This window comes from Acanthopagrus latus, chromosome 7, assembly GCF_904848185.1.
Source record: "Acanthopagrus latus isolate v.2019 chromosome 7, fAcaLat1.1, whole genome shotgun sequence".
NCBI lineage: Eukaryota > Metazoa > Chordata > Actinopteri > Spariformes > Sparidae > Acanthopagrus > Acanthopagrus latus.
This window is the reverse complement of record NC_051045.1, coordinates 23,836,435-23,864,348: the sequence shown is the minus strand read 5'-3', so window position 1 is coordinate 23,864,348 and position 27,914 is coordinate 23,836,435. Positions and strand designations below refer to the sequence as shown.

At 42.1% G+C, this 27,914-nt stretch overlaps 2 protein-coding genes across 11 annotated transcripts in view; both read right to left on the bottom strand.

Moving 5' to 3' along the window:
* kcnq2a (potassium voltage-gated channel, KQT-like subfamily, member 2a) overlaps positions 1–13,476 on the bottom strand; it is a 37,084-nt gene extending 23,608 nt beyond the window's left edge. For 8 of the 10 annotated variants that reach the window (XR_005076062.1, XR_005076063.1, XM_037103950.1 and 5 more), the window contains exon 1: positions 12,222–13,376. Coding sequence is in view for 7 of the 10 variants with exons in the window: in XM_037103950.1 (XP_036959845.1) it covers positions 12,222–12,520 (299 nt within the window). In the remaining 3 variants the exon portion in view is untranslated. Of the gene's footprint in view, positions 1–12,221 lie in introns of all 10 variants that reach the window. The other 2 variants (XR_005076061.1, XM_037103956.1) reach the window with 1 other exon arrangement.
* A 44-nt stretch (positions 13,477–13,520) lies between these two features.
* prex1 (phosphatidylinositol-3,4,5-trisphosphate-dependent Rac exchange factor 1) overlaps positions 13,521–27,914 on the bottom strand; it is an 81,883-nt gene continuing 67,489 nt past the window's right edge. Inside the window, exons 27-40 of the mRNA XM_037103949.1 lie at positions 25,246–25,334; positions 24,479–24,561; positions 23,572–23,662; positions 23,276–23,404; positions 23,134–23,175; positions 22,118–22,335; positions 21,803–21,905; positions 19,893–20,036; positions 18,750–18,864; positions 17,859–17,925; positions 16,898–17,073; positions 16,578–16,680; positions 15,864–15,931; positions 13,521–15,750 (exon numbers count right to left, since the gene is read on the bottom strand). Coding sequence (XP_036959844.1) covers positions 15,708–15,750; positions 15,864–15,931; positions 16,578–16,680; positions 16,898–17,073; positions 17,859–17,925; positions 18,750–18,864; positions 19,893–20,036; positions 21,803–21,905; positions 22,118–22,335; positions 23,134–23,175; positions 23,276–23,404; positions 23,572–23,662; positions 24,479–24,561; positions 25,246–25,334 — 1,471 coding nt within the window. The 3' untranslated portion in view covers positions 13,521–15,707. The remainder of the gene's footprint in view (positions 15,751–15,863; positions 15,932–16,577; positions 16,681–16,897; positions 17,074–17,858; positions 17,926–18,749; positions 18,865–19,892; positions 20,037–21,802; positions 21,906–22,117; positions 22,336–23,133; positions 23,176–23,275; positions 23,405–23,571; positions 23,663–24,478; positions 24,562–25,245; positions 25,335–27,914) is intronic.

Here is a 27,914-nt window from a genome sequence, read left to right as displayed (position 1 = left end):
GTTAAAATCAACAACACTGCAATAGATGGTTTAGTTTTCTTCTGTTATAGGTTTACACTCACTTTTCTAGTCTTTTTTGACAGGCTGCTATTGTAGCAGTGGTTTCCATACATTGTTTATATGTGCAAGGATCGACAAAAATACCCCTCTTACTCTTGTCAGCACCCATTTGATGCATTCATCACCTCCTCCTGCAAGAGTGATGCTGCTGATGACTGGCAGACATTTTGTCACTGTGATATATTTTGTTTTTATATGTGCTGAAATTGGTTTTGAATTGATTTGGAGCTCTAAGGGGACCAAGCGTTTCCCATTTAGGCATCTACTTTTACAAAAATCCACAAAAACATTGTGTGTTGAAGATGCCTGACGCTCCTGTCTTTTCAGCTGTAGCCACGAGACATACTGTATGTGGGTCAATCAGTCAAGGACTCACCTCACATCTTGTCATTCACGGTACTCTGACTTGCCACATTGATTTGACATTTCACCATCTGAAGACCAACATTACAAAAAAGCATAATAATTGGTACAGTAGTGCCGTTACAGAACATTTTTTCTAAATAGAGCCCTGTCGGCCATCTTAATTTCCGCCATAACTGAATCATGCATCATACCTCCTGAACTTGTCATAGTCAGTGATGGAGTGAAACTAACTAAGCACATCTATTCAAGTACTGTACTAAAGTACAATTCTGAGGTAATCGTTCTTCACTTGAGTATTGCCATTTTCAATTTCATAATGCCATTCCACTTCATTGAGGAGGCAAACATGGTACTAATCATGCCACTACATTTATCTAATAACTTTAGTTACAAGTTACTTACCAGTAATTTTATCTGCAATCATATAAAACATTTAACCCTACTAATTCTAATAAGCAGAATAATGCTGAACATCAGATACAATAATCAGTCATTCATTTTTTCCTCTCTTTGTTCTAAGACTAGTCAGGTAACTTTTTCACAGTCTGTTGATTTGTCACTCTGTCTAGGAGCATTTGAATTTCAGAATAAAAGCCTGTTGAATTCGAATTACTATCCATCTGAGTCCTCTTTATAGTCCAGGCCTGACAAGTATGACTGGGGTACTTTTTACAACACTGATCACAACTAATTAAAATAATGTCTATCCCTATGTTTTAATAGTAAAGAATTATAATTAGATATTCTGTACAGCATGATAAACTGTCCAGGTGAAGTTAATGGTGAATTCAGTCACCCAATTTTCAATTAACCATGCTACCTTTACACCTTTACAATGGGATTGATATCACTTGTTTGCTGTAGCTTGCAAGTCCAAAAGCTGCACAAACAAACTTAGTTCTGTAAATGTTTTCACTGATGTGGGAGTGAGATTTTTCTTCCAGTAATTAGCACTGTGTCGTACCAAATAAAGAGCTCCTACTTGTTCTAAAATTACTGTAAACGGGTCTATTTTATTCCTTAAATTAAAACGCTATAACCACAGAAATGAAATGTTGCAGGCAGAGAAGCCTGCTGGCTGTGACTCTAATTGGACATCGGTTCGTGCAAGTTTCCTGACTCGACCTTGCCAGGCTCATCAGTACCTACTAATGAGGACACTTGCTGATGAAGGAGAGGGACAGAACCTGCCTCCTGAAGCAGTCAGACAATTAGCTTCTGCAGCTACTCGCCTATCATTCCCTGTACCATCAGCAGGGGGGAAGCTTCATATATACCTCTTACTGTCTGTGGATACACAGCAGCTCGTGGTTGTGAGAAAGTCTACCAGGAATACATGGTCAAATATGCATGAGGTCTTGTAAGGACCGTGGGCTAACAAGAAGGTAATTTACAGTGTCTGACTGCAGTGTCGTCTAGGCCTGTGTGTGATAGGCTCTAAACCACAAAAATGTGCTAAGGTGCAAATTTTATATTAAACCAAAGTCATTTTTCATGTTCATGTTCAAGATTTGAGTCACTCTCATGTGTGAACGCCAAATGAGGGGCAACAATCTTTCAGTTTTGTTTTTACTTTTAAACCCATTTTTGGACTAAAAAATGTTATATAGGTACCTTCTATCTGTGTTTTATTTGTTTATACTCATCAAATGGGCGGCTGTGGCTCAGAGGTAGAGCCAGTGTCTTGTTACGGGAAGGTTGCTAATTCGATTCCCCCTTGTCTGCATGTGTCCTTGGGCAAGATAGTAAACCCCAAACTGCTCCTGGTGTGCTGGTTGCCAGAAGCGTCTGCTAAATGCCCTAAAATGTAAATGTATTTTTAAAGGCAACAGTTCGAGTCACAATGATCTTTGAAACACAAGAAGTCAAAAGTTACATCTGCAGGAGCAACTGCAGCACACGTAATGGGCCTACCTTCTTACTGTGTAAGTGTCACTAACCTCAATAAACTCCAAAGAATATACATACAGCAGTGGAAAAAGCTTAATATCCATTAAACAAATTATTACAACCAAAGTCTAAAGTTTGAAGTCTTGGCAGAAAACTCTCACAACTATGAGACATCATTCTGTCCATTGGCAGGCAGAGAGGTTTCAGCACAGCACATTAGCATAATAAACTTAATGGTTTTGTCTAATTTCTGAGACGTTACCAATGCCCCTTGTTTAAAATGTCTAAAATTGCTCCAACCTGATTTTGAATCTGACTTTCAATACTTGGCAACTGAAAAAGAAAACAAAACAAACAAACAAAAAAAAAAAAAACAGCTCTTGGCAGGAAATTAACGACTTTCCCAGACTGAGAGTCAAAAAACCCAACAACAGCATTTTGACACAAATACATCATTAACAGAGTGCATTCATTTTACTGAACACATAACACTTTTCTTAAATTATTAGAATAAACAATAATACCAATCTACTTTGATGCTTTTACTAAGATGGACACTGTCAGGAGCAAGTGTAAGACAATTGTAGAAGCAAGCTAACAAGCTAGCAAGAAGCTATCACTATGGCTAAAACTCAACGGATTCAAGACTAGACAGACTTAAATTCATAGAAACAAAAGGTTGAGACAGAATGCAGAAAACACTGAAAATAAAGAAAACTTACTTTCATACCTAATGAATGAGCACTGATAGTTATTGTGCTGCTAGTTAAGCTACCTTTTCTGTTCTCCTCGTGTTTCGTCGTCATGCACTTCCACTTTATTCCTCTGTGACAATGTCCTAGCATTCTCTGTGTGTGAGTTTCTTGTGAGCCTTCATGATTTGACCAGCCTTATGCCTTTGTACAGTAGCTCTGCCTTACTGATTGAACCCCCTGTGAAACGACTTAAAAGGACCAATTGTAAACTTGCCTTAGCCTTGATTTGGGTTCAAGCCTGTGGTTCAGTCTTGTGATATTGCCAGAAAAACATTCACAAACTTGAGACGTCAACGGTTTGTGACGTTACAATTGCCCCTTTCCTCCCTGCGACACTAGCATCTGGCTAGCTAAGCGTAGCACAAAGACTGGAAGCGTAGGGGGGAAATGGTTAGCCTGGCTCACAATGAAACAGCCCTGCACATTACCCCTATTAAATTCATAAATACAAACCATATGTAGCCTAATGTGTTCAGTTAACTTTAGAGGTGTTCTGTGGGTGTTCTTCCTGTGAACAGTGCCTGGTTAGCTGTGTTTCCTGTATCAGTGCTAATGAGCTAACATCTCCTGGTTGTAGCTTCATAGTTAGCATACAGACACGACAGTGGTATCAATCGTCCTGTTAGCATCCTGCAAGAAATCCCAAAATGTTGAACATTTCAATTTCATAACTTAAATTGATGCTGTTCAATATCCAGTGGGTGAGGTCCAGATTTCTTATCAGCCTAAATTACTATTATTAAATTGTTGTCATTCTAGTGACCCAGTAATGGGTACATACAACTGATGAATTAACAGTCTGATTACACTTATACCACCAAATTAAGAGTTCTATTAACAGTTTATGCCATCCTATCTGGATTGCCACCTCTGTCCCCAGTAAAAACCCACTAAGAGTGAAAATCACATTCGCACAGGCAGCGACACACACACGTCCACTTGTTGCCGCAGAGAGGTCCGGACGACATCAACGTGACTGTTGATCAATCAAGCTGAGGGGACTGTTGTTGGAAGCAGAAAAGGCATGCATTTCCTCCTGAGCTGCAGATAAAGAAACATTGATTTGCCCGGCTCAGCACAACATTGCCTACCCAGACGTACTCATCAGGCTAAATTTAGACTGCGACGAAGTGGAGGAGAGCAAAAAAGAAAGAGGGGGATTTTTCACCGAGCAAATAGTGCCTGTGATGAGCATGTGTCGGCACTGCGGCGTCCACTCTGTGGGCTCCTCGGGGGGGAGGATGACCGAGGGTGATGATGACTTTCTGGGCCACTCATATCACATAAATAGAGAGGACAGCTAGTGTAACAACCTGCCGTCATCGTGTTACTTTTGAGCCGTGGATCGCTCACAGCAGCCATTACTGGGAAAACACCAAAAGAGGTGTTCCTGTTTCAGAGCAAGAATGCATCATCACTTCTTGTATATTTTACATGCAAAGTATAAAATAATTTTGCAAATTAATAATTGAACCGAGAGAGAGAGCAATAAAGCCCGCTAAACCTGCACCCTGAAATATTGTTCCCTCCAGCAGAAGAGCAGTCTGCCAAGTGAAAACTGTATCAGCAAATATTGTTCTGTGCAATAGATTTGGACGCAGTGAAAGCCATTCTATTACCAGATATTCAAGTGAGTTTTTATGTAGATAAGCTATGACAAAAACAAGAAGCCCGGACAAGCAGGAGATACCGTTCTGTGTCAGACTAATACTGAAGAACTTCCTATCTATCTGCAAAATCAGTGTCAGTAAATTACATTTTCATTTGGCGTGATATTGAATGTGACCTCCCATGATTTGATGCAAGTCCCTTAATGGAAGAAAGGGGAGGGGAGAAAGCAGCAGACGGATGCCTCTTCCAGGACATAACCTACCAGATGTGGAATATAAAGAGTGGAAGGAATGCAGCAGGAGTGAAATTAAACAAGTACAATATAATTAAGATAACAAAAGCCAATTTCAAAGACTGACAAACGACCCTACCTGCAAAACAAGACTTTCACAACTGAGAAGTACATTTGCAATAAATGAGGCCATTTGGGGCAGCAACTATTTGTATATTTTACTTGAGTTGAAGCACCAGTACAGCAAAGTAAAAACACGTCTTTACAAGTTAGTCCTGAAGGAAATCTTATTTGAGTTAAAGAACAAGTAGTGGTATTTGTTATCTGAACATCAGAGGCCCTATAAGTTTTGAAAGCACTTAAAGCTGCATTAAGTGCATTTAAAATAAGATTCAAATGGCTCTACAGTCTCTCAGTCATCACTGTTATAAAGTATCTGGTGATGTGTGGTGATGACCGATAACATGTTGGATTTTAAGAGCTTGTCATATCAAGGATGCTGTAAAATCTCTTAAATCTTAAAAGTAACAAGCAATTAGCTAAAGCACAGTATTTGAGTAAGTAAGTAGCTACTTTTGAATCACTAGGAGCAATGTTAGCATTATTTCCATCTGCTGAATGTACGTCTGAGTCATAGTCTCAGTCTTTCAAACTCAGCGCCGACCGAACGATGCTCAAGCTGCTTCAACTGAGAGAGTTTTAAAAGTATTAACGAGCCAACGGCATCAGCTTCCCACCGTGTGTTTTATTGCAATTGTCAGGGTCTCATTAGAGGATGAGAACTGAAATAACGGGATCGCATTATACAGCAAAGTTTTATTGTACAAACTCAATCTGTTTCACATTAAAACTTGCTGATTTATATCGTAAGAACGCGCTACGTTTCAGCAGCTGTGCTGGGTTGCTTGTATCCGTGGTGCCTCCAGCTGATCAATGAGAAATGACTGGACCTCCAGAGGGGGGAGGACTGATCACTTCCTCTGCACCGCTTGTGATACCATGAAACTTATCACGTTCGTTCAATAAGGTTTTCACACTGTAACGTGATAGTGTTGCTCTGTTTTCTCTTGTGCTGCAGCAATACGCTCCCGTACAATAGAGCAAGTCACGTCACCGTTGCTGAAACGTCTTATTGTGGAGAGGCTGTGGTGCGTGCTTTGCATCGTTTTGTAGAACTTTGACGTGAATTTTCAGACTGCACTGAATAACATGATAGCACGTTCGGAGCATAATTTGAGGACCCTCTCTGACACCATTTCATCTGGGGAAAATGTTTAATGTGACCACAGGAATCTCTCTACGGGAGACGGTCTGATAATGAGCTGTTACTGCAGGGTTTGTCTTATTTGAAATCACGTGTTTATCAGTACAACAGATGTGCAAGAAATGCATTAACAAATGAGATCTTGCTTTATCTCCACCAAGTCCTCGTGACACTTTGTCCAAAGTTAAAGACCTCCTGGAACAGACAAGCCCTGCTTTCAGTCATCAGTGCATCATGTCCGGTGACGAGGTCTCAGTCTGACGCTGACTGCCTCCAAACTGAAATAGCACTAAATCAAAGAAGAGCAAGGGCTTCATCCACTTCTTCTGCAAAATCATCTCAAAAGCGAGAATGTTCTGGGTGAAACGTGAAGGAAGACCACCAAGTACAAAAGAAGAGCTAAGACTTCAAGAGGGACTTGTTGTCCTTGAAGATGTCTTATCCCTCATCCTAGAAGTGTCATTCGTTTTGAACTAACCCTCTTCTGCTTCCTTCCCTTCATTCTCTTACTAATCTGAAAGCACTGGAATCTGCCGTCTCTTGATAATTATCTTGCTGTTGAACTGTAGACGATTATTTGTATTTTTCTATGGACGTTTTTTTTTTTTTTTCTTTTCACCTGTTCTCAAGTTTAATTAGAATGTGATGTATGAAGGTCAGACAACTGCTAGCTTCTGCGTTTATTTCCAGCGGTATGTGCCGCACCAAATGAGTCCTTGAACCTGGGTTACTTTTTTTTTTCACTTCTGGCTCTCAAGTCTCAAAGTCATTGTTTTTCTTTTTAATGAGTTTTCCGGAAGATGCTTAAAAAAAAGGTCTGTTGGTCACATGCTTAATTTTTCACATCTTTCACAATACATCTTGTGTATAAGTTATTAATTTTTGATGTATTTAGTCCTATTTAGGGATGAGCACCACAAATAAATCCCATCATCTCTTTGTCGAGGGAACCAACCAACCTGCTCTCCATATGCCCATACACTTTACATTGTGAATACGTTATGGATTTCTAAATTGCTTCTATAGATCAAGAATTGTTTCACAAACACCTTCAAGGATAAAAAAAAAAAAAACAAGTTACGAGTCACATCAATATGATGATGACGAATGCTCAAATATATTGAACAACAGCAGGAAAAGTAGAGAAGAGTCAGCAAAGTGGCTCAGCAATGTCAGTGTGTCACAACAATATTTATCAAAAGTTTGCCAATGATAGATAACATCAGCCACCGTAAAGGACAAGTTCACCCAAGAATAAAAATCCAGTTGTTACCCACCCACCGCCGTGCCAATGGAAAGTAGTTGACGTTCAGTACACAAAAACAGCCTGCAATGATCTCCTAAAGAACTGAAGCACATGGGGACGCAATAAAACAACTGAAAAAAAAAGAAAACAAAATGGCCCCATACTGTTTGTCCGAGGTAATCCGATTCTCCAGAACACCTGAGATCAAATCGATTTGAAAAGATGTTATTTATACCCCTTTTTGAGCTGAAATCTTCACGGTAGCTGCCAAGCTAAAAGCATTAGCATGCTGCCTGACTGAACTGGGTGCACTAAGTCAAGGGTTTAAATAATTTCTTGTCTTTTCAAATCACTTTCAGGACACTCGGATTCAACTGGAAATGTATGGGGCAATTTTATGTTCTTCTTCTTGTCGTCTTTTTTTTATGTTTTAAAACAAGTCCCTATCTACTTAGGAGAATGCTGTAATGTTGTTTTGACATGTTCTGTGCGAGCTTCGGCCAATTTTCCATCACATGAGGGCGAGTAGATGCTGTCTGAATTTTGACATTTTTGGGTGACCTGGTCCTTTAAGCTAACTGGCTCCCAGGCTGTGGCCTGGTTGAACGGGTGCATTTTCTGGGAACCCACTCACGTCAACATCACGAGGGACAACATTGTTAATTATCGCAATATCCAAACAGCTCTCATCAAAATCACAGCGGGACACAATTCATCCTCAGCCCAACACAGGACACAGACCCAATTTCTCCTAAACCAGACCACTCCATCACATCTCAGCGGCTTGGCAGCCACCATCTGTCTGCAACCGTCCTCCCGCCGTATTTCTACCCCAGTATATCTTCAGCCGGCCAGCACAGCGGAATCATGAATAACTGGACCACGTCCTCAATCTGTCTCCTCAATCTGTCTCCAGGAATCACTTCATAAACATTTATTTGGCTTTATTGATCACTTTCTGAACTCTTTGTTTTCCCCACCCCCTCCTCTCTTTGCCACCTTTATCGCTAGTTCCACTTTGGCGCAGGACTCCGAGATTTTGTCGTGTTACAGCTGCTGAGGCCTTTCAAGTTTGCCACACAGCTGGCGCTTCCTGCAAGAGAACACACAGTAATGAGGCTCTCGGTGAAGCCCGATCGGTGAAGACATCAGAGGCCCTTATCTTTGCATCAGAGCAGGAACACACCCTCGAGCGCCAGCATGAGACGAGAACCTGACAAATTAAAAGGCTTTTTTCCCCCCCGCAAATTGTCCCTCCTTATAGAATTTGTGTCAACAAAGAACAAGGGACGTGCGGGAACCGCTCTGACAGCAGGCTGTTGGAAGAAGCCTTTGCTGCAGAAGGGTTTTCACAGATTCCCCTTTTCTCTTGTAAGACATCCAAAACGTTCAAACCCAGTCGCAGTGTGCTGCGCGATGCAAAAGATTTAGATCCACGAGGTCTCCTCTTTAACTGAACACAAAGGGGATGGTGGGCTCGGTCTCAGACAGCTAGACAGAGAAAGAGATGGGGGGCAGCGACGCAGAGGGCACTCTGGATATGCTCATGTTCCACATATTGATCATTCACACATGCATTACAAACGAGCCCGAGGAAGGAAACACCTGCCGAACATCTGAGGAGGACGCCCGTCAAAAGGGAAGAGCCGCTGTCGGAGAGCGAGCACGTCCTGCAGTGGTCGTCTTTGTCGGTTCAAGGCGGCAACGACGCCGTCTTGTTTGTCAGGCGCTGTCTTCTGTAGCGGAGATAAGTTGAAGAATGGAGGAGGACGGGGGAGATTTTGACCGAAGTCAGCACATGATAGTTTTATAAATCAGCTGCCTGGAAGAGTTGGGAGATTAAATGAAGTGTGGTGGCTATGAATAATGTATAGAACAGACTGAATGGAACAGGGGCAGAGTCGCGGTTACTCTACGGAGATGTGCTCTTGCAGGCTCGATGGCATCGGCGGGTCACTCGCGTTCCATGTCAGATCTCCGTATCGGGTTTCAGCTGTGCACCAATTCGCAACATGCTTTCCAAAGGATTCAAATTTTTTTTTTTTTGCCAGCACATATGCTACTGACCCCGTTCTAACTAGGCTGCTTGGTGTGCTTTGCCTTCCAGATTCTGTCCTATCCTACAAAAAAGCTAAAACATCCCTGCTGCCTGCGCTGGATTCTAGCACCATCTCCTGTAAGAGCAACACTGGCCAATAAAGACCGCCCCAAAAAGGCAGAACAAATGGCGAAGGAGTTTTAGCAGGCTGCTGTAGTATTCACTTAATTTTTCAAAAGCACCTCTAGGGCGTGTGTGTGTGTGTGTGTGTGTGTGTGTGTGTGTGTGTGTGTGTGTGTGTGTGTGTGTGTGTGTGTGGTTTCACGATAAAGCGCAGGCTTACTTCTGGGCATCCAGCCGTCTCCGGGGAGTCGATATGCTGCGCACAGTGAATTCCTTTAATGCTGTGGCCATTTCAGCTCCTCACTACCAAAGCATGCAGTATCAGAGGGGTCCAGGTATAACTGGAGGGCTAAACTACCAACCGCACTTTACCCGCCCCAGAGCTTAAATATGTAGGCTAACACACTGAAATTACCACTCTCTCACCTTGATAGGCTGCACAACACCACTGCAAGTTACGTGTACTAAAGGAAAGGTCCGCCGATTTTGCACACGAAGGTCACGTCAGTAGTATTTGTGAGTGCCACTCAGCTCGTTTTCTGAAAATGTCAGTGAGTAATGGATGAAATCAGTTCGTCAACACAACGTCTGCGATTGAGACGTGGAGCTTGGGCAGGGAATCAGGGGAGGGTCAAAACTAATACATGCTATGCTACTGGTTGCATTATGGGAAATGTAGGATCTAAGTCTGTTTATCTTGACCTCTGCTGTACAGATTCTGACCAAACTTTAATCAGAAGAGAAAGATCTTCGCTGACTTTGTTTATATTTGGCGGACCCTGCCACAGTTCTAGCTTCAAATTAGCGTTCTGAGGACCATATACCCTCCGAGAACAGTTTGTTCATTAAGTTCAAATCGAATTAATTAATTCAATTTATATATAGCCAAAAATTGTAATCACATAGCCTCAAGACATGGAGTAGAGAAATGTTCCTGAGTCTGTAGCATTATGAACACAGCTCGCACTGCACGTTCCAAAAATTCATACCAAGTTCGGAACACTGCTATGTTACTGCAACCTGCGTTATTGGAAATTGCTTCAAAAAGATTTCAAGCTGACCTCTTTGATGCTGGTTAGACAATTCCAAGGTTTAATTACAAAGGTAATCGACTGAAATTGTCATTCCCTCGTCTTTTTTATTGTTTTATTATTACTTATGTTTTGTTTTGTTGCCAACATCTGCATCTTTACCTTTTAGCATTAAGGATAATAAAAGAAAATAGTTGTGACATCATATCAAAGACATCTGTGTATTGTGTTGATGAGACGCCTACTGAAGTTAGCATCGCAGCCAGCTAGCCTTTTTTTTATAATACCACTCGGCGTTTGCTACCCTCACAGCTAACTGAGCAAATTTGCTCATGACAGCTACACACTAATTCTTTGGTGATTATTTGCCCCTATCTGCATGAAATCAATAAATTCCTACATATTGCACCTTTAATTACATGTGTATATATCTTTGGCTTTGATTTTAACTGTATTTGATTTATGGATTTATTGTATATCTGTGCCTTGGCACCATAGTAATTCAAGGTTCTCCTTCATTGTGTTTGTTTGAATGAATGAATGAAGTTTGTGGAAGTGCACCATTAATTTGCTGCAGTACCACTTTAAAGGGGCACTGTGTAGTTTTGGAGAAGAAATCCAAACTCAGAATGTTTTATATTTACAATGTTAATGACCTATACAAACTCAGAAAACTTTTTTTTTTTTCCCCATGAGTGAATAAACAAGCTGTTCCCAGAGGAAAATAGGGTCCCAGAACACTGGTGGAATTTAGAAAGGTGGCAGGGTCCGCCAAATACATACAAAGTAACACAGTACGAAACTGTGCTGTCCGTTTTGTTTATTCGGTTTACTCAGTCTTGTGAACATAGAGTTTGTTTGTTTCGCCCCGAAAAAAATCAGTCCCTCTCTCCTGATTAAAACTAGACGGTGCTCCTTTAAAGGATTATTACACATTTTTCCTCAGAGGGATTCTTGTCCCTGGTGGTTGCTGGCCTCAGTGAGGACCACTGATTATATTATTAATGATGGCATCACCCTTGTCTATATTTTTGCATCGTATTGCAGAGCATCATGCTCCGGACACAGGGGGGGCTCACAGACTGCAGGCTGACCGTCTACGGGGTCCCGGAACACTCCGTCTGAGGGCCAGATGCTGGAGGCATGTGAGTCCACATGACTGTGCAGAGCCGGACCCGCAACGTTAATTAGTGGAAGTGGCGACGCGGCGCGGAGCTGTCCGCGCGCAGCGGTGCTGAAGCCTGAACGCTGCCGCAACACACGAGGACTGTGATCGGAAATGTGAGCGCATGTGGGCACCGCCGCCAACACTCCATCATGCCGGCGTGACATCAGCATGAGTTGCGGTATGAGGAGTTGGGGCAGGAGTTCTGCAGGTGAAGTGACACCCCTCCTACCGTCAGGCTCCAGCAGCTTCAATGCACCATCAGATCGATGTGGGCAGACTAAAAAAAAATAATAATTCAAAAAAAAAAAAACTCTGTCAGCCGCCCTGGTGACAGACACTGGTGTGCACCAGAGTGAAAAAAATAAAATAAAAAAATAAATTTAAAAAAAAAAAAAAAAAGGCCACGATGACAGAATCAACATGCGGACATGACTTACACATAAGCGTGGTAGATGAACGCCCAGCCCCGCGGTCTCTCCAGCGCATTGTAGAGGAAATTCTGGAGTTTCCGATAGCTGGCGTTTTTCTTCGACGGTCTGGGTCTCCCGGCGGAGATGCTGGACCTCGGTCTGCAGAGGATGCCGCTCCGCTTGGTGCTCTCCGAGCCCGCAATGAGCAGCGCCCCATCCCTGCTGGATTCGGGAGCGCCCGGGTCCAATCCGACAAAGCCGACTTTGTGCTTCTTCTCCCCGGCTTGAGTTGGGTAAACCCCGCCGTTGAGGGATTTCTTCACCATTCTAAAGTCGAGACGACTCTGACGAGGAGTTGTCCGTGCCCTTGCCGCGGGGATGCATCACCGGTGCTGAGGGGTGTGTGCTGCTGCTGCTGCTGCTGCTGCTGCTGCTGCTGGTGCTGAACGCAGTCGGTGTCGGTCCCCCCCTCGGAAAAAAAAGACCAATTGCAATAACCGTGCGAAACTGCACCGTGTATGCTTTTACGTTAGCTGCTTCCGGCCATCTGACAGAGCCAGCGAGCAGAGGAATGCACATGATTTTTCACTCCACAGTCTGATCACGTTGGCCATGGGCAAGTTAGAAGGCTGCGTCCATTAAAATGACACGGAGGCGATGAGTAAGATTGCAAAGTTACATCAGGCATTCAGACAGACTCCTCCAAGTGCAGCAACATCTGGTGTGTACGTTTGATCAAAACAATCTCAGGTAGCTGATCAGGAAGAGAGGATCATTAATGTGTTGGGGGATGTGGACGTGTCTTGTTTCTATAAAGAAAAAAAAAATCTATCCTGAGATAACCTTTCAGCCCCTCTGCTCAGGTTCCAGAGAAGAGCTGCAAGGAAGCTTTTCATTTGAGGCAGCACGTTCATGGAATATTCATACTGATGCGCAGGATAATGGACACTTTGACTATGTTGAGCTGTGTTTCTCAGGTTTACGGCCTCTATATGGGGCGCAGACGAAACTTGCCAAAATCTGAAAGCAAAAATCAGTGAGACACGTCAGCCCCTCACTTAGCTGATCACCAGATAAACATCTCTATAGTGTACAGCAGGGACTCAGACTTGAAGCAACATTAGGAGTCAATGGACACAACCCCCAACCGGTTCAGTCAGAAGTCCTATCTTCCAGCAGCACTTAGTCACAGCCAGCTGATATGGTGTGAGATGTGATAATCATCTGAGTCATCATGAGAAAACAGCAAAACACTGTCGACCAAAGGCAACATACACATGCGAACGCATTGTAAAGCAAGATAAACTCGTCTCGACAAGAGGGAACCATTGTGATACTGTGAACATTTTTATTTACTATCTTGTTAAGATTGCATTTACAATTATAATTTTAGAAAGATTCAACAAAGATCCTTTGTACAGTTATTTTCAAGCAACATAAAATTGCAAATAAAGTATGTACAGAAACATTAGAATAATGTAAATAAACGTGTAATCAGTGACATGTTTTGTTTTGTTTTTTTTGTCCAGCTACACCAACATGCTGCAGTCATTAGCTAATTTAAACTGGTGACACACACTTAAAACCGGACGATGGAGAACTGCTCCTGCTTTCTAAGTTTGTACAATGCACATCGCTCAGATTAAGATCAAATTTGAAAAGGGAGATTATGATAATGCAAATATCCAGAGTCTCACACAGTATGCCAACAGGGGGGATGCTAATATACAGTGGCCATGCTCGTGCTGAGGGACGCGTACAGACCATTCCAACATGCTCATTTTGGAGCCAGACAGCTTTTAAATAAATAAAAACGGCTAAGTGATCGGCCTAATGAATGCAGCATGTCAAAACAGATTCTTGAAATGCACGTCGAACCTTAACAGTCAAAAACAACAAGTTGTCAGTGAGGTTATGCTCAGCACAGAGAAACAGCTTCTCTCCGAATGCACACTCATGAATAGAAAATGTTTTATATTATCTCCATAAAAATAATCCAGTTAATTTATAGCACGACTCTGCTGCTGTCAGACACGACCTATGTTCCCCACCCCCCCGACATTGTTAAAGTTTGTATGTACAAGAAATTAAAATCTTCAGTAAAATGTTGTTACTGTGTTTCAGTATTGAAACGATCCCTTTGTTAACGCCATCCACAAACTGCTTACAGTACTTTTTGCTAAGACTGCAACTTGAATGGATCAATTGTTGTGCTTGTTTTAATACCTACAGTACATACAATAATCCCAAGACAACGTAAAAACCAATTTAAAAATCAAAATGCCATAGTTAACAGAAGGCGGTCCTTCAACTAGTACATTTTAATTAATATATTAATAATTTAACAGTGATTCAATATCCCAACCTGTTGATTTGGCTGCTTATTGACAAACAGCCTCGTTCCGTTTGCTTTAGCTTCCTTTGTCCTGATTCAGATTAGCTAGCTTCTGTTCGTCGTCCCTCCCCTGCTCTCCCTGAAGATTAATGTAACACTTCCTGACATGATAAAAAGTCCACACATATAAATAAAATACACAAGCAGTTAAGTCTAAAAAAAAATGGCATGCCATTGGTCCTTTAAATACTGTTCAATACGCAGGCTGGAATGCTTTTAGATTCTTTAATACCTGATATAGAATAAGTGAGGGATAAGAATGCTCCTTCCGGACACAATAAATAACTATCCTTCATATAGTGCAGTAATACAGTACTCACACTAAACCTACAGTAATTGCACAGTAACCACATGCAACGGGCTGAGGAAAGAGCAGCCCCACCCCCCATCATCTATCTGTTCATCCATCAGTCCCTACTTCCATCTCTCTGTCTATTCTTTGACTTTCTGCATCGATTCAGCCAGCTAACATACATGAATACCAGGGTATTCACAAGTACTCTACTTCACTTGGGGTCCAAACATTGAGCCCTGGGGAGCACCAGCCAACAGAGAAAGAGACAGCTCTCTGAAGTTGCAGTCCAAGGCAAAACTGATAACATTTGCATCTAGGATGACAGTCAGCTACAGGTAGTTTGGTTAATATCCAGTTAATAAGAATCACTTGTGTGTGGGTGTGTTCTTTATGACCTCTAACTGCCATCTCCCTTTCACTTCTGTTGTGAATATTTTGCACCAGTTTTCAAGTCATTCATGTCAGCTTTGTGGAGACAGACAACCAAAGCAGTAATACTTGTAACAGGGGGGGGCTTCCCAGTAAAACAGTACATGACTAGTCTTGAGTTTCAGGCTGCATCAGTCTCTCTGTAGGTGCTCCCTGGTAACTGCCGTTAGTCATTTGTACAGTTTCATTAAGCCTGTATGTTGCACTCAAGACTCTAGTGGTATCCATGGTGGAATGATCCCTGCATAACTGAGGCAGCAAGGGGGGCAAAGGTCTTTCCACTGGCGGTGTCTCGTGGAAAGAAAGCAGTGAGACTCGCATGCTTGTTGATGTCATCTCTCATATCTTCCTCGGCCACATTCATCCTCTCTCTGATGAGCTCTCTGAAGAGTTCTTAGAGTTCCCCATCTGAGGGTGGCAAACACAGCTTGAAGAGCCTGTTGAAACAGACAAACATCAAATGAGGGGGATCCACCTTGATTAAGACCAGAGACGCTACAGTGTATTGATGTTCTGGGAACATGTGCCTGGAAGTGGTTTTATACCATACCTTGGGAATGATGGAGTCATCTGGTCCATGACCTTGAGATTTTTAGCAGAGAGCTCGACCCTCGCCCCCTGGTAGAAGAGAAAAATGCTGTAAACTTCACAATAGCCTTATTCTAGTCAGCTCAATCACCCATAATGGCTGAACCTACAATGTCTAGAAGTACTTTCTGTGACTCAGAGGATGTGATGTATTTAATATGATTCTGCCAAAGGAATCCATGCAGTAAGGGTTTGTGGTTCAGATGTAGACTAGGTGAGAGACATTTTGGATCACGACAGCTACTCTTACTGTTGATGTACTCAAATTTGGACTGGGTGATTAACTATTATCATGAATTACCAGTAAATTTGTGCAGTGACAATATGATCATACAGTATTATCATTTGTTGCTGCTGAGCAAAATATATGATTTTTTATTTATTATTTAAAACTAACACACACAGACAGAGTTACTGAACATTTTTCGTTCTACACTTCCATTGACTTGTGGATTTGTCTCTTTTAATGCATTACTATGGGAAACAATCCCTTAAATTGAATAGCAAAATGAACATCAAATACACGTAGATGTTATGATTCTGATTTAAACCATTTTGCAAAGTCCAACTGCTTATTGAAATAATTTCTACTTGAAAAATGCAAGTACAAAAAGCTACACTTTAGTGGGAAGTCATTAAACCCCCTGGATGGATCTCTGCTGCCCCTGAGGTTTACCTGTTTGCGCATTATATCCATGGTCTGCATGATGCAGCGTGGCATGAGACCGTGGTTCCTGGCTAAGATCATGGCCTGCTCCAGTGTCACATTTAGGGTACATCTGCAGAGAACAAAAAGGCAAAAAGTCAACGCTGTGTTGATGTGCACCTGCTGGACACCTCTGAGTAAAAATGAATCCAGACAATAAGGCAAGGCTGCGCTGCTCCTGTCTAGTGGTGCATGTCATCCACTCTGCACTGTGTTAATCTTTATTCCTGCTGACAGTCTAGTGGTACTTCACAAGCAGTATAATAATGTTGGCTTGTTGCCAGGCTGACCTCTGCATGCCTGTGCCACACATGGTGATGTGGCAGGCTCCCAGGCGGTTACACAGCTCGGAGGACACACAGAGCACGCTGACACCTGATGGGTGGCCTTGGGCGCTCGGGCGTACGTTCACGTAGGACTGCATTAGTCGACAGAGGTCGTCCAGTGTGTTGAGGGGTCGCAGCAGCTATTAGGGAAACAGTGAAGGTTGGAGAGGGTAAGCTGTTAAATCAAGTGCTGACAAGATAATAACAATATCACAAAGATGGACATCTCAGCAAGTCATTTAGACTACTATGGAGCATTAAAAGCTGTGTGAAACCAAGCTGTGGAAAAACTAGTTGACTCTATCATTTTTTTCCACCACAGAAATTTGTTTTATGTATTATTTTTCTTCAACTCAACTGAAATTGAGGTAAATATGATCCATTTTTTTTCCAGAATTGTTGAAATGTTCTAATATTCAGCAGTAGAATAAGTGACTTGTGAAGATTGTGCACCAGCAGAAATAGGGGGAAAACCATCAAACCAATGACACAAAGAGTTTCAACTCTCTGCAGTCTTTGAGAATAAGGCTCTATATATTGAAACTACTGTGTATGCTATTCAGTTTTAATCACTGGAATCTATTTCAGCTACAGTCAGTTTGGGACTCTAGGATTTCCAGGTTCAAATGGAAGCAGTATATAATGTTGACGTGTCGAGGTTAGTTGGAGTTAATGAGGGAGTGTTGGCGAGCTAGTGGGGGTTTCCAGTGGAAGGAGCAGGACACCAGTTCATCTTACTTTTGAAATGCTTGGTTGAAGGTCTCTAACTTCAAGGCCCAGTATCTGTGCTTGCATTTATATTCAGTCACAACATTATATACAAAACGGACTTATGTTACAAGAACAGGACAGAAGTTACGTGACAAAAGACCACAAAGAGCAAAAGCAGTAAATGGGAAATGTATCAGAATAAGGGTATATTTACCTGGTCTATCTTCATTGCTGTGGTGTTTGAGTCTGTTGGAAGGTTGGACTTCTCCAAATAGAAAGCCCTGTTGGGACAAAAACATATTTCAGGATTAGAAACTCTCCATCTCCTTTGGAAATGTACAGATTTTTTCTCCTCTGACTCACTCGATGTGAGAGCTGAGTCATCTACTGTAGCATCTAGAGTGCTCCACTTTGGAGAATATGCATCTGCTACACTAAATGTTTCATCATTTATTGATGTTGCACAAGTCATTTTGTGGTAATCAGTGTGCACATATCAGAAATCGTGACCCTATTAACAGGCAATTTAAAAAAACATGATTATATAACAGGGCAATAACTTAAGTGGCTCTGTAAATCTTTTGAAAATGCTTCATCACAAGTTAACACTTCTTACTTTTGTCCTGTACACTTTTGATTTTCTAAACATCTTGCGCATATATTTAATTACTATGATGATCATTTTTGTTTTTCAAATAGAAATGAGCATAATTATTCAAAACATTGACTGTACTTTGACTATAACCAGATCCATATCAAAATGAAAAGTACACATGCTGATGAATGAGAAAAAGTAAATCTGAAAGACCCATTTGGCATCACTGATGATCACTGATGGCTACATAAGCCACACATGTAGCCAACAAAATCCTATTAGCTGATGTGAGACTGTGCGAGAAAGGTCATTATAAATGATCCAGCTCTCACCTTGAACATTTCAAGACCTTGAAAACAGTTAAAAGGAAAGTAAAACCACACGCAAAGTGTACTTTCTGCTTGCTTATGCAACACCAGAGGGTGAGCTCTCCCTCTAAGGTGAAATATATCCTGAGTGTGAGTGAGTAAGCCGCTGGAGGGCTGTGATGCAGTGCATAGCATAGTGTACCTGAGTCTGCGGTAGTAGGCCTTGACCTTCTCTAGTGAGACAGCGTTGGTGCGCTGCTGGAACTCCTCCATGGCTGCGTAGTCCTGCTGGGACACTCCCTCTGGACGCTCCAGTGCTGGATAAAACAGGCAGGAGGCATTTAAATCAACACATGTGCACAGAATTGTATGATCGCATAATTTCTTATCCTCCACTTTAACCCTCACATATTTAAACATCATCATTATCCCCAACATCATGTTAACCTTAACTTCAGCCTGAAAAATAATCATAATGTGGACTGTACGATAATACTAAAAAAAACTGTGAGGATTGCCCAAAATCTCCTTACTTACGAGAATTTTAATTTAAATGAGGACATACAGTATAATGCTAACAGAGATGGCCACAAACTTCAGCATCTGCCATACCACCAAGCGCTCCATACTTCTCCCCAATCTGCACCACAGACTATTTTCCAGTAGGTGGCACTGTTCATTCACAGATCATCATTGCTCAAAGGCTCTGAAGCTGTGTTGCAGCACTTTGCTCCACATTTAAGTACATGAGAGCAATATGAGCTCGCCCATTGGGTTAGTGTTCCAACTGGCACTTGTCTATGGAAAATTAATGGCTATTTGGCAGACAGGCTTGATGCATAATGCTGTCCATTCATACTAGGCCAGCTGAGAGTGATGGAGAGCGAGAGGGAGCCTGGCAGCAAAGGAAACGTAAAGGCGAGGCATTTTAAATTGTCAATAAAAGGCGCCAATCTAACCCAATAAAAGCTATCAGAAACTGTGCATGTATAGGAGGCTGAGAGGCTGCATAATGCATTGACTGTATTTTAAAATGATGCAACTTAATGTACAGTGCACAGAAGTGAGTTTGATGTCCTCCCTAAATGCACTCCATTGACTCATTGACAGTGTGATGTGCATTTGAATTGATCAAGCATTGACTTCTCCTTTAAAATCAGATAATGACTAATTCAACCATCATTTTAGACACAATTCTTTTTTACTTTCTGTATAAAACTATTGATTTGGTACTTGAGTAGTACAAAAGAACGACACCAAGCCTCGTGTGCCACTACCCATTTGTCTACACACTGAACTTCCAGTTTTATCCCCAGTTGCTCTGTCCCAGTCAACTCAGTCTTACCCCTGGTGAAAAGGACAGTATGGAGCTTCAGGCTGCCTCCATTCTGCAGCCGACTGGGCAGCTCACTGAAGTGACAGCTGTCCAAGTACAGGGTGACCCTCAGGGCCTGCCGGCTGCCCTCCACCTGGTAACACACAGGTGTGTCTGCAATACACAGACAGGAGAGATGTTAACAAGACTGTGCTATTATACGTTTGGCTGTGTGAGCCATTAATAGAGTAAGTAATAGGGATTTAATAGTAAGGTTTGACAGTGAACAGAAAAAGGAAACCTGTCATTATGAAAGGTCATCCACACCCTCCAATCTATTTACCACAGTTAGATGTTCCGTTATACTGCACGTTTTCAAACATCATTACAAACAGCACAGACATACTACTACATTAGAGAGCATCAATCATTTCAAATAATTAGAATATCTTTTACCAAAAATGATTTCATGAAACCACAATCATGCGACATGTCAAAAACTGTTGCAATAGCTGGTGAGTACACTGGTGACATAAATTGATCCATTAGATTAGATTCATCTAATCCATTGGATTAATAACGCTTAATAACCAATTATAAATCATTTATAAGCTGATTTTTCTGAACATTATCGAACTGGTGCACATGAGCAGTTCTCAGAAAATGGAAAGGCTGACCTTTTACAGAATGACCTCAAGGGTCTGCGCTCTTTCTAGAGAGTCCATCAAGCCATAATCCTGTGGAATTGGCTGTGACGCTTCCAGCTGAACTCAAGGGCCTCGGGCTCTATGCTACTTACATGACTGTATCCTACCTTCAGTATAGCTCCCAGTCTACTGAAGATGCAATTAGCAAATCAATATTGTCCAATGCATGCTGCCGCCACAAACCATCTCCCAGCACTACAGCAGTCTGTGCAGAAAATGCATCTTAAGCAGAGTAGTTTGGTTAAAAACTATTTTTTAGATCAGAGTGTAGGAGTCTGCACACTCTTAACATCTCTACATGCTTATATATCTCGACAGTATGAAAGCCCAAATCAATATGTGTTAGTGCATGAATTGATTTGTATGCTCCCGTACAATATATGCATGTGTGCACTAAGTACTTTCTGCCGCAGAGCCTGAACCTATAATAGCATATCTTTGCTTCATCCATAGCTTTGCCTCCTAAAATGAGAAGTGCATGTCGTGCTTTTCCTTTGAGCTGCAATCTCTGCTGGCCATATTGAGGCTGCTGAAAAGAGAACTGATTCAGGATGCAGTCGTCCTTTGTATCTGCTGGCTTTAAGGCTTTTGGTGGCCCTGGTGATTACTGAGGTTATTAAATGCACAAACACACCCAGGTCTTGAACTTAACGCACACACACTCACGTCAAGGTGCTCACAATAGGAACAATCCGGGTGCACCTTCAGATGAAAGTGTTGCAGTACATTACTGTATTTGAATGCTTACTCTGAAATAAATGTTGCTAACTTCAGCTGTTTGCCAGGACAAAGGTGATGCAAACCACAAAATCAATTTTCATGCTGCAAGAGCATATGCCGCATCCGGTGCAAAAATATCATGTATGTGTATCCACATACATGTGTTAGTATTTCATGTGTCTCAGAGCAGGATTTCAGATTAAATGAAGCCCTCACAGCCTGTCAGGAACAACCCATCGTATCTGTTATACAAGGACAACAAGGACAATTCTCTGCCCTTGTTTAAAATGATTTATGGGGCTATTACTGTGTTGTTTTAGTTCCCTATTCACTCGCACAGCACTGAAAAGAAAATGAAATCTGCGATGGCAAAATGGCGAATTTCTCCTTCAATAGCTCCCATACATCCACATAATAGAACTTTATTCAGAGTTGGTCAAACCATACAGCTGCTCATTAGCAGCAGTGAGGTTTGAATGAGACGAGTCAGTCTTTGTTGATAGAGTCTCTTACTTGCGACTAGACACTCATCCTCCAGTTGCCTGAAGAACACAGTGACTTTGTCCAAATCCAACAGGGCCGCCTTGGTATCTTCCAGCATGGTCCGCTCCTCTTTCTGCCGAAGGAGAGAAAGAATGCTCAGAAGTGGCACCAGGAAGAGTGTTTTGATCGTTATAAGACAGCTGCATGGCGAGAAAGCCATAAAGACCCAGAAAACATCACAACAGTGAAAACAACTGGGGCACCTACATTCAGATATTAACTTAAAATTTCATCCGGTAAGACTTTTAGTACAAACTGGGGCTGCATGAGAAAACCTGTCCTCACCAGGTGTGGGGCAAGCGTGGACTGGAAGTGTAGCAGCACACCAATGACAGATATCTGCTCCAGCCACTTGCGGCTGGTCTCCTTGCCATCTTCCTGGTATTCACCAGCGTTGTTGAACCGCGACCGCAACGCCGCCAACAACTGCTCCGCCAGTGTGCACAGGGCGGCCGTTGCTGCCTGGCAGAAGATCACATCCCGCCGCAGCTGGAGAGACGTGTCTGGTGTTTGGGGGTTGGAGAGGGAGAGAGGTTTGATGTCAGAGAATGATGGAGGGAGTTCACCTTCCTCATTACTCGTGTCCTGGAGTTGCTCCAGTACATATATTTTACTCCATTAGCCTGGTTCCCCTGAGAGGATATCTCCCATTAACTAGCACCATCTGCCACTGTGCACAGTTCAAAGTGACTAGAGCATCGTGTGCTGACACCAACCCATATTCCTGTATAAACACAGAATAACCACCTGGATATGATTCTGACCTGGAAAATTGAAACAATGCTGGAGAACTTTTTAATACAATTATGCTGCAAACTAAAGACATTTGAACATCTGCTCTGTCTCTTTGTAATGGAGCAGATGTGATGAAATCAAAACATAGTTTGTTATATGGCTATTATATTTGGCTGTTCATGATTAATATCAGAGATGATGTACTTTGTTTCAAAGCTAAAGTGACAAATGTTAAAATAAAAGCTCATTAAATTCCATGAAACTGTGTTCTTAACATTTAAAAAAACATTTTTGTTATAAATGAATAACCTTGAAGATGTTTGAAGGCTGCAGATGTCCTAATGTAGACTGTCTGTATTTTCATACGATGGATGATTTTACTTGCGGAGAACTCTATACTTTTGGAATCATTTAAAATACTCCAGTTATGAGACTGTTCCTTCTGCTTTCTACTGAAATCTGCTGCGTGACTGCACTCTCTGTTAATTTTATGGAAAATTAGAACTGGGTTTTATCTGTTTTGATTTTTGAGATGTTTTCTATAAAACACAGACATGTTACTCTACCTGTGCACTTGAGCAGAGCCAAGAGGATCTGGTTCTTTCCATCTGTAGAGGAAGAAGAAAAACAAGATTGAGCGACCGATTGTAACTGTATACCATCACATGTACATATGTGCACATGTGTGTGTGTCCACGGTCTACTAACCATCCACAAATCTCTGCAGGCTCTCCACCAGGGTTTTGATAGAGCTGGGCAGGTTCCAGGGGTCCTCCTGGATGTTCTTGTGAATAATGTAACGACAACGAACGGTCCAATCTTCTGTCTGGCGGAACTCTGTGTACATAAAACCAGGAAAGTGAGAGTGTGTAACTGTCGTGCAACAGCTGTATTAACAGCAGGATGATGACACCTCCTCTCACCTGTCAAGCATTCAACACACACACACTGCACACACACACACACACACGCACACACACACACACACACAAATAGATATGTACCTGGCTGGCTGTGGTCAGAGTAAAAGTGCTTGGTCTCCTCGCAGGCCTTGGCCATGACAGGTCCTTTGAGCAGGCTGTTGATGGAGTCGACCTATATGCAGAAATAAAAGCACATACGCACATATACAGACACGTGATTGTCAGGTAATCAGTCAGGCTTCATTTGTCCCTCTCCCCTCACATTCCATACATATTCCTTTCTTCTTTCAGCTACCTCATCTCTTACTCACACACACACACACACACACACACACACACACACACACACACACACACACACACACACACACACACACACACACACACACACACACACACACACACACACACACACACACACACACAACTCTGCAATAGCTTCTGGCGAAGGTCCTGCAGCATTAACAGCAACAAGGCTTGTGTTTGCAGGCCCCCTGAGCTGCTGTTTACATGTGGAAAGAACTACAACAGCCAGAGTGAGTGTACCTTGCAAATGGAGTCACAGGACATGTAATGCTAGTAAGAAGAGATGAAGCTGGATTTCTTAAACTGAAGCCATGTACCAGTGCGAGTAAAGAGAGAAAGAGTATTGTAAGGAGAGAAAGAAAGGAGGTCAAGTGAAAGATGAGAGAGAAAAGCAGGATCCTGACCAGAGGACAGAGAGCTCCACGAGGTAACTCAGCCCAGATGTGGACTGATTACTATCACAATCATCTGTTCCCAATGCTTTGGTGGCAGTGGTGGGGGTTTAATGCGTGTATGTTCTTGTTTCACTATCTTTCAGTTTTAAATCTTTTGGCTGAGCTTAAACTCTCAGTCAGTCCTCACTGAAGGTCACTGTTTTGTTGAAATTAGGATTAGACTGACGTGGTTTCCTGACATATCTGCAATGCCAGTCTTCATAAAAGAGATGAACTCCAGAACTAACCTGGTTGAAAAGGTGCTCGAGGCAGCCGTGCAGCTTGTCCTGTTTGTCTGATGGAATCCTCATGTCGCACGGCAGCTCATCACCTAGCAGCCAATAAACACCAAACAAAGAGTTGAGGAGAAATCACACATTTGGACACCAGCATTTATTTTTATTTGACCATCTGCATTTATTAAACACATCTCTATCCATCTGTTTTCATATAAATACTGATGCATCAAGTTGGAGAGGATGCAGAGTAATAAATCATTTCAATAGTGTGTCGCATTGTGGGCTGTTTGAGACTTGCTGTTGATAAAAACAAATTGATAAACAGCTGTGGACACATACTTGGCTTACAGCACAGAATGTGTTTGTTATGAAATGACGTGTCTAGAATATCTGACCACAGTCACCTCCAGGAAATATCTACAGTATTTCTGTTTGGAGTTTTGAAAGCATGACATATGACCAACATTATTACAAAATAGGAAATCACGTTGGCAAATAAAAGATTCATTCTTGTGCAAACACTCTTGATTTCTTGTCTTTGACACTCGGCAAGCATGTGTTTGCTTTAGCCTAGCTTATGTTGTTTATGTTGAATTTTTTTTTAGCAGTGTTGTCCATTTGGACAGAAACATTTTTTCTCATGTTTACTCATATTTGGACCTGAATGAATATTGTCTCATTTAAACCCTGATGTGCTAGAGATGAAACGTAAAAAATGTAAAGCTCTACATAATATATATTTACAGATGAACAAAAAAGATTTTTCTCTCCTTTACCTGATCCCATCTCGTCACTCCCGAGGTAAGAGCTGTTACTTCGCACACTGGTGTAGGACAAGACTGAATCTCTGTTGCTGTTGCATTCACTGTAGAAATGCATATAAACACAAACGCACATAGTTAGAATACATTATAAAGCGCAGGGTTCATTCCGTTCTTAAACCGCAGAGAGGATTTGGAAAGCTGCGTCTTGTAATTATGCCGCCGAATAATCCCTCTGATTGTAAATGCCTTTTCTGATTTACTGTATGTGAGACCAAAGGTAATTAAACGCTTCTCACAGAAACAACCACCACTGGTTTACACAGAGGAGCCTTCAGTGAACTGTAGCTGCATTAAAATTCAAAACAACTGAATGATTAGAAATGTGTACATAAGACTTGGACACTGAGATGCAGCTCACATATTCACACAAACACCTTTATAAACACATGTTCTTTTTGGATGCTGTGAGTGTCTTTTAGCTCAGATGTCAGTGTATTCTTTCATACTGGCGAGTGCAGATAACTTCAACCTGCCTCAGACAATTTTGCAAAATGACATAGTCTGGTATTTATAGTTATACGACTGCGTGATTCAACAAGATTACCAGGAGCATGTGGAAGATTTACGTGGCTCAAATTATACATCACTTCAAGTGAGCACGCTCGCGATCCCCTCAGAGGAGCTCTGAATGATTCACAAGTTGAATTACCATGACAAATGGCCTACAAGTGACTACGAGCTCAAAAACGACAACACTGGCTTTGTCTTCCTTTGTTATTCTCCTTTGCTATTTTGGCTGGAGGACAAAGTGGGGGAGCGGGGTGTGGATATCACCTGCCGAGTTATTCTGTGGTGCCTAATGTGTGCATGTGCAGTTGTGTGAATGTGTGTTTGTGGGGGGTGGGGCGGGGGGCTGGCAAAGTCAGAGCTGCTACAATTATGGCGAGAGAGTTAATATAACCATCTTTTAGTAGTTTGGCCTGAATTCTCTGTTGGCTTTTATTCACACACACTCACAAACACAAAGTTTTTGTCTTTGTACTCCTTCCCTCAGCAGATTTCAGGCCTCCTATTGCTTTTCTCTTTATTTGTTGCCTCATATACACACACAATTCCCTCTCTCCCTGTGTGTCCTGTGTTACTCCCCTTCTGGCTATCTGCTTCTGCATGTGCATAAACACTGTCTCTCTCTTACACACACATACACACACATACACACACACACACACACACACACACACACATACACTCACTCTCACACACACACAAGCACACAAGAGGTGATTTCCAAATTTAGCCACACACCTCCTGCCAAAAGTGTGAACACCACTGTGACAATTATCCTGCTCGTAGTAGCAGACCTGGCCTAAATCTAAACCACACACACACGCATGCACACACACACACACACAGGTCCCTTTCACAGTTGCATTGAAATATATACAGTGTGATGTATTCACAGCATTAAATACAGCAGAGAATACACTCATAACTGCACATTGGGATCCCAGTGAAAGCTCACCCTCCTCTGAGCTTGATTCTAAAACTGTAGTCATGTTCTATTTGCACACGGTCTATTGGTACATGTAGTGCTGACAAAAATAAAATGACATATATTAATGGACAAAAAAGCCAGCATGCATTGACATTTCTGTGTGTGCAGAAACATCTGGGAAAGCCAAAGTCTTAAATCACTGGAAACAAATTTGACCTGCACTTTCTGTTCAAGCTGGAAGGGTTCATTATGTCTACGAGCTAAGGTTCATTTACTGTCAGTAAGGGTAACATCTTGAGCTGGTTTGCCAAGAAAAAACTGTCTCGTCTGTTTGGGATTCTGTGTAGACTCTTGTTTAAGTAAACAGAAGGGATGAATAGGACTATTTGAAATACTGAACTACAAAAGAAGATCAATCACAGGTTGTCACTTGAGATGCATTCTGATACCAGGACTGAACTATAATCACACACACGCACACACATGGTGGGACACTAGAGAGCCAAAGATTTGTGGAAAACAAAATGTACCAGAGTTTGGAGCAATCACTCCTTTACTATGATTTCTTCACACACTCTTCTTTTCTGTCTTCAACCCCCTGTTTCTGTCTGTCTGTCTCTGTATGTATAATACCAGTCTCTTCTGTCCTTGTTCTCACATTATGTTCCTGACAAGATGTACTCGCCAGTGACCTCTGACCACAGAGCTCTGCTGTGTTCTGTCACCACTTCAGGCTTAAATGTCTGATTAACTCAGGAAGACAAAAAAGATTCACCAGCCTCTTCTGGAACACAGGAACACCAAAGCATGATTCATTCACAATCACACTACAGCCTTATGTTACCATCTTGAGTATTTTTTGCAAAGAGCTTCTGGAGTAAACACCTCACGATGTCTGTGTGTGGTGTGTGTAGGTGTGTGTGCTTCTGTTTGCGTGAGTGTGTGTGAGTGCACCACACATACTACAGCCTACATTTTCCTTTACATTTTATTGCAATGAGGTAGTCGCGTTTCACATGGCGTGGCCGGGGCCTTAATGACAGAGTGGGTGAGGAGGCCGCGCCCCAAACATTTGGCTCTATTATACACCAGCCCACCGCACCAACAACCAATAACTACAGCTTAGTGGGTGGTGGAGGGTGGGGCTCAGTGGAGCACTGCCCAGTTAACCGTGCACATACACACA